At 46.1% G+C, this 7,031-nt stretch overlaps 1 protein-coding gene across 1 annotated transcript; it reads right to left on the bottom strand.

Moving 5' to 3' along the window:
* Nucleotides 1-1,568: 1,568 nt before the first annotated feature.
* On the bottom strand, nt 1,569-3,629 carry LOC105004034 (WAP four-disulfide core domain protein 18-like). The gene is made up of 3 exons (XM_010861525.1): nt 3,407-3,629; nt 2,640-2,788; nt 1,569-1,814 (listed from the first exon to the last, which is right to left on the bottom strand). Exons 1-3 carry the CDS (start codon nt 3,489-3,491, stop codon nt 1,767-1,769), a joined length of 282 nt encoding a protein of 93 aa, XP_010859827.1. The 5' UTR covers nt 3,492-3,629; the 3' UTR covers nt 1,569-1,766.
* Nucleotides 3,630-7,031: the final 3,402 nt, after the last annotated feature.

Raw genomic sequence — 7,031 nt, forward strand, 5'->3', positions numbered from 1 at the left:
TTTATTTTCTGGGCTCCAAAATCACTGCAGATGGTGACTGCAGCCATGAAATTAAAAGACGCTTACTCCTTGGAAGGAAAGTTATGACCAACCTAGATAGCATATTCAAAAGCAGAGACATTACTATGCCAATAAAGGTCAATCTAGTCAAGGCAATGGTTTTTTCTGTGGTCACGTATGGATGTGAGAGTTGGACTGTGAAGAAGGCTGAGCACCAAAGAATTGATGCTTTTGAACTGTGGTGTTGGAGAAGACTCTGGAGAGTCCCTTGGTCCCTGCAAGGCGATCCAACCAGTCCATTCTGAAGGAGAGCAGCCCTGGGATTTCTTTGGAAGGAATGATGCTAAAGCTGAAACTCCAGTACTCTGGCCACCTCATGCGAGGAGTTGACTCATGGAAAAGACTCTGATGCTGGGAGGGATTGGGGGCAAGAGGAGAAGGGGACGACAGAGGATGAGATGGCTGGATGGCATCACTGACTCGATGGACCTGAGTCTGAGTGAACTCTGGGAGCTGGTGATGGACAGGGAGGCCTGGCGTGCTGCGATTCATGGGGTCGCAAAGAATCGGACACGACTGAACTGAACTGAACTGAACACTACCTGAAGGGGAGAAACATAAGTGGAAATTGTAGGAGGCCATCCTCCAGTATCTTTCCCAGGGAAGGTCATACTTTGGCAATCAGAATGGCAGGTAAATGGTGAAATTGATTGGAAACTTTTTAGAGGTATGCTCATGAACCAAAGGAGACTGGAAGGGTTTGGGATGAGGATGACCAGACAGTGACAGAAGATTTCAATGCTAATATTCCTTCATTCCTCTGCACAGACGGGTGAGGCCACATGACACTGGGCTTATGAGATGTACAAGAGCAGTGTTGGTGACAGCGAGACACAGATATGGAAGACCACATTTCACACTCATCAGGCTAACTGGAGGAATCTTGATGGAAAGAAGTGAACTGAGAACTCGATTCTTAGGAGAGATAAAGTCAATCCCATCCATGATTTTTGTCAGAATCTTTGGGAGACTAAGATTTAGCTTATGTCTCAGGGAAGTCTCAATGGAAGGTTACATCCTCAGAGTTCATCTCCTAACTGTATCCTAACTTCAAATCACGTCAAGATAGCAGCTGGCACTTTCCAATTCCTGTCACCCACATCCCAGGGAACAGGATGGCTCTCCCGGAGCTAGGCTTCCTGCTAGATGTCGGTGTGCTGCCTTAGAATGGGGTATCCCCACCCTTGATCCCGCTCCTACTCCTCTGGAGTCTTGCCCTAATACAAGCTGCTGCAATAGGCCTACTACTACATGCTACATCCTCATTCATTTTGTTGTTTGACAAAATCCTCTTTACAGGACACTTGAGAAAATATTCTCGAGCCTTCTGCCCTGTCTAGAGACAGAGATGTGGAAGGAGGAAAGGAGCTAGCTGGGAGGAACTTGAGTCTGATCTATTGGTTTTCTGAGTGCCCTGTATTCATGCACCCACTGCAGAGCACACACATGGTCCTGCTAGCCAAAGAAGATCCACCAGAATGCCTAAATGGAAAGACAGACACAGCCCAAACTATGCCACAGATTTAGTTTATTTTGAACACAAGTGTTTTTAGAAAGCAGCCACTGCACCATTTTAGATCTTTATCCTCCAGGGCTACAATTCCAGGCAAAGGAAAGAGCAAGGAATGGATATGGAAGCCTTGTTATGCCAAGCATCGAATTTGTGGATTCATAAAAAATCTTCAGGTGCTGTTCTTCAGGCATGCTCAATCACTGTTCAGTCCAGCTTTCCCAAGGCCACCAGAGCCAACCTTCTAAAAATACAAATTTGATCATGACATTAACTGTGCTTAGAAACATCCAGCAGTTTACCAAACCCTTCAGCAGGAGGCTCTCTCTCCTCACTGGACTCTGGCATGGATGGCCCTCCACCATCCCCCTGAGATGCTGCAACCCCTTCCTGCTACCACCACTTCCTCGTCTCCAATGGAAGACCCATACTCCTCCCACCTTCTCAACTGCCCTGCCTTCCTCCTGCTAACTTTCTGCACCCTGTATTCTCTCGCTCAATGTTCTCTACTCTCTGACAACTTTCCCAATCTCTCTCCCTTTAGGTAAAGCCCATAACCCCTCTCTTTCTCCCACAGATTGTACGAGAAATCTGTACAAGGCACTGGTCACCCTACGTTTAGATTATTTATCTATGTCTGTCTCATTTATCCTGTTGTATCTGTCTTTTTGTTTCAATTCCTGAACAATGCATGCCTGACACAGGAGATACTCAATCCCTAGGGATTCCCTTTCCCTTCCTTCCTCCTCCCGGGGTGTTCCATTTTTCAGGAAGAGTTAAATCCCTTTGGTGAGGAAGGAGAAATTAAGTGAGAAAACCTTGGTTAAGAATGACCTGTGAATCTGTATCATGGATACTTGTCTCAACTGAACCGATCAGCGTTGTCCTGGGACAGGGCTCCTCATTTAGGGTGAGGCCTCAGATAATGTGGGCCAGCTGTCTTTTGGCCATGTTTCCAACCCCCTTCTCTGGGAGTTTTCCAGACTCTCCCATGCGGTGGACATGTGAGCAAAGTCCACTTGAGAGTTGGGTGCACCCCTTGGCCAGCTCTTGCCTGATTTGTACTCACTCTGAAGACAGCAGTTTTGCAGACATGACCACATCCATTGCTGCAGCATTTCATTCCCTCAGGACAGGAATCATCTCCTGAGCACATTTCAACACAAATTCCCACAGTACCTTCGGGCACCTCTGGGCAGAATCCAAGTTCCTGTTGTCCTGAAACACAGGATGGTGTTTGGCGTGTGGGCAGTCACTAAGACAGGCCTGAGGACAGACGCTGGAGGCCTGAAGCCTCCATCACAGGCAGGACTGCTGCCTCTTCCGTTGCTTCCTTTGTGCTCTGGCCTCCTCCCCGAGCCTCCACTGCTCCTCTGCCATGGAGCCCACAGTCTGGGCCTTAGGAGAATGCTCCCCTTTCTCTGAAGGCTGCACGGGTCTCAGAAGATAAGAAACCTGCACAGTCATAACCCTCTTCCTCCCACTTTATAAGAAGATTCTAGAAAAGCCTCTGTTTACAGAGATCACCATCCCCTGCCTCACACATTCCATTTGTCCCCCAACTTCCTCTGGGGTCCCACTCACAAGGCCCAGGTCCTAACTAGAGAGAAAACGTACCCTTTACCCCCAATTTCTAAGCAGACCCAACCCAGTCTGATAGGGAGAATGGGACACACAGGATGAGTGCTCATTTACATCAAAGAAAAGGCATCTAATCAATGCCAATCCCCACTCTGCTGTGGGGACCTGGTTGCTTCCAGGCAAAACCACCCTCAGGTCTAACACTGGGCTCTGAGCCTTCTCTGCTATCAGCTGGGGTCCCCTCAGCACCCTCACCTTCGACAAGAGACACCTGAGTCCTGGCCATCTCCAGCCCCATGACGAGGAAAGCCAGCAGAACAAAGACGGCGCCTGTCTTCATGTTGGCCTCTGGTGTGGTGCAGGGGCAGAGCCCGGCCCCAATTTATACTCTCAGTGTCACCAGAAAAGAGGGTGAGGTGAGAGGCAGTAGAACAGGAAGAGTACTAAAATGTAAGCTCTCCAGGGAGTGTCCCAGGATATTCTAGTTTCTTTGTTCTATTTCAAAACTGTTTTCTCAGACTAGGAAATGGTTTCTTGGATATGCAAATACAAAACCGGAAAGTCTGGAAACTTTTTTACCCTTTCTTTCCTTGCTCCATCACAACTTGGCTCTGGTTTCTCTGGTGCCTTTAGGAACCACGGTCAAAGAAAAGAATTCTCTCCATGTAACTTAGAATTTCTCAGTGAGAGCTGAAATTTTGAAGCTAGGCATTATCAGGGCCCTTCTGGGGTCTCCAGCAGGTCCAGTTACACAAGGATGGTAAGGACGTGTGCTTTGGAGCCTCAGCTAGGCATGAGGGTGGAACCACAGTGGTAGTGAAATCAGTCATCTAAGGGGATGGGTATTGCAAGATCACAAGCTGGCTGGAGCCCTTGAGATTTGAGAGACATGGTCTATCTTGATGGCTGGTGGTCTCTGAGGCTACCCTGCTCCATACCAAGAAATTCCTGGAGAGAAGGCTGAGTGGGTGACCTACATGAGCAGAACTACAGGAGAAAGACACGAAAGCCTCCTCAGGGGTCTGTGGAAGGAGCCTGCCCACTTTCCCATCCCAATTACAAAATCTCTGAGAGAGGCATATGCAGGTAAAAGCTGAATGACCGTGGAAATGAAGAGAAAGCGACTTTATCGTTGGTGGTCAGAGCTCAGATAAGCACCTTAGGACCTCCTGTGGGGAAGCCTGCTACCCAAGAGCAGAGAAAGACTAAGCCAGCCAAGAAAGGAGGATTCAGCCTGTCCGTCTCAGGCAGAGAGCTCACATTAGCATCTGGGAATCTCAGCATGTCTTTTAATTTCATGGCTGCAATCACCATCTGCAGTGATTTTGGAGGCCAAAAAAGTAGTCTGACACTGTTTCCACTGTTTCCCCATCTATGTCCCATGAAGTGATGGGACCAGATGCCATGATCTTCATTTTCTGAATGTTGAGCTTTAAGCCAACTTTTTCACTCTCCACTTTCACTTTCATCAAGAGGCTTTTGAGTTCCTCTTAACTTTCTGCCATAAGGGTGGTGTGCATATCTGCATAACCTGCATATCTGAGGTTATTGACTTTTCTCCCGGCCATCTTGATTCAAGCTTGTGCTCCTTCCAGCCCAGCTTTTCTCATGATATACTCTGCATAGAAGTTAAATAAGCAGGGTGACAATATACAGCCTTGATGTACTCCTTTTCCTATTTGGAACCAGTCTGTTGTTCCAGGTCCAGTTCTAACTGTTGCTTCCTGACCTGCATATAGGTTTCTCAAGAGGCAGGTCAGGTGGTCTGGTATTCCCATCTCTTTGAGAATTTTCCACAGTTTATTGTGATCCACACAGTCAAAGGCTTTGGCATAGTCAATAAAGCAGAAATAGATGTTTTTCTGGAACTCTCTTGCTTTTTCCATGATCCAGCAGATGTTGACAATTTGATCTCTGGCTCCTCCTCCTTTTCTAAAACCAGCTTGAACATCTGGAAGTTCACCGTTCACGTATTGCTGAAGCCTGGCTTGGAGAATTTTGAGCATTACTTTACTAGCGTGTGAGATGAGTGCAACTGTGCAGTAGTTTGAACATTCTTTGGCATTGCCTTTATTTAGGATTGGAATGAAAACTGACCTTTTCCAGTCCTGTGGCCAGGAGTTTTCCAAATTTGCTGGCATATTGAGTGCAGCACTTTCACAGCATCATCTTTCAGGATTTGAAAGAGCTCAACTGGAATTCCATCACCTCCACTAGCTTTGTTTGTAGTGATGCTTTCGAAGGCCCACTTGACTTCACATTCCAGGATGTCTGGCTCTAGGTAAGTGATCACACCACCATGATTATCTGGGTCGTGAAGATCTTTTTTGTACAGTTCTTCTGTGTTGATTTTTTAAGCATTATTAATGTTTGCACCTTTTCCAGAACAAGGGAACCTTAGCTTGCCCTCATTTCTCTTTGTGCTTGTGCCCCCAACACCATCCTACTCAATCGCCACGTAGATAACATATAGAATTTTAGTTCTGGGTTTTATGCTTGTACCTTAAAAAAATTTCCGTTTATTAGTAAGCTGTAAACTCACCCTTATTCCCCATAAATCTGAATCATCCTTCTGACTTTTTCTCCTTTCCTTGCTGAAATATTTATTCCAAGAATGTTTTCAAAAAAGGACTTTTTGGCCTTGGATGCCTGAGGATTATCTTAATTTTGTTTTCACACTTAAGTGATCACTTACCTGGATATAATATTCTATGCATAAATATTTTCTTTATGCTTTGAGAATATATTTTCATTACCTTGATGGTTAGAATTGCTGCTGAGAATTCTGAACTTCATCTGATTCTTTCATAGGCAGTCGTGGTTTTCTCTCTGAAAGTTTTAGAACTTACTATTTATTTATTTTTTTAAAAATCATTATTGTATTTCTCTATGTGTGTCCATGTGTGACTATTTATTTTTCATTAATTTATTCTATTGACACTTTATGGACCACCAACCTAAGAAAGATGTACAACTTGAGAGTTGTGAGTTAAGTTTAATTTGGAACATAATAAGGACTGTGGCCTGGGAGACAGCACCTCAGATAGCTCTGAGAAACTGCTCCAGGGAAGTAGAGGGGGAAGGTCAATATATATGATTTTGGCAAAGGGGGCGTTCATGCAATCAAGCACTTACCTTACTTAAGGCTTTCTGCTCGTCACCAGGGGCTGATGTCACCATAAAGAGTGAGGAGATGCAAGGACTGAAGTCATAAAATTGGGTTCCTGAAAATATCTAATTATCTAAAGAGCTATTCCACCAGTTTTCCTGGAGTACAAAGTGCCTCATTCCTGTTCTCCACCCTGAACTCCCTTCAGGGCGTGTCGAAGATCAACAGCTGCAGCAGCAGGGGATTCTTTCCCAGAAGAGGCAGTTGGCACATGCCCTTGAGTGTGTGCATATGTGTGCTCAGTCATGTCCAGCTGTTTGCGACCCCAGGGACCGTAGCCTGCCAGGCTCTTCTGTCTGTGGACTTTTCTAGGCAAGAATGTTGGAGTGGGTTGCTATTTTCTACTCCAGGGGATCTTCCTGACCCAAGGATCACACCCGTGTCTCTTGAGTCTCCTGCACTGTGAGGCAGATACTTTACCACCTGTGCTGGTTTGTAGTTGACAGGACCTTCAAACTGTCTTTGGGAGCTCAGCATTATTCCCATCCCCTCACCTCCACCCAAATCCTTGTCCACCCCAAATCCCAGACCTTGAAATGGAAAACCTGTGCTTTTGGAACTAGTCTGTAGACTCGCAAGGAAATCCTGCTGAGGAACTCAGTTGATTTGCTTCTCTAAGCTGAGTCCACCCTCCTGCAAGGCCAGTGAGTCTGGGTTTATAACTGATTGCTTGAGTGAGTGAGTGAACGTTGGCTCAGTCGTGTGTGACTC

This window comes from Bison bison, unplaced genomic scaffold (assembly GCF_000754665.1).
Source record: "Bison bison bison isolate TAMUID 2011002044 unplaced genomic scaffold, Bison_UMD1.0 scf7180017864472, whole genome shotgun sequence".
NCBI classification, from domain to species: Eukaryota; Metazoa; Chordata; class Mammalia; order Artiodactyla; family Bovidae; genus Bison; species Bison bison.

What these genes read in the sequence shown, in the direction of transcription:
- LOC105004034 (XM_010861525.1), bottom strand. Translation starts at nt 3,491, where the DNA reads ATGAAGACAGGCGCCGTCTTTGTTCTGCTGGCTTTCCTCGTCATGGGG. An exon ending in TCAGGTGTCTCTTGTCGAAG is followed by an intron (nt 2,789 to 3,406) that starts GTGAGGGTGCTG and finishes CCTGTGTTTCAG; the next exon opens with GACAACAGGAACTTGGATTC. An exon ending in GCAAAACTGCTGTCTTCAGA is followed by an intron (nt 1,815 to 2,639) that starts GTGAGTACAAAT and finishes TTGTATTTTTAG; the next exon opens with AAGGTTGGCTCTGGTGGCCT.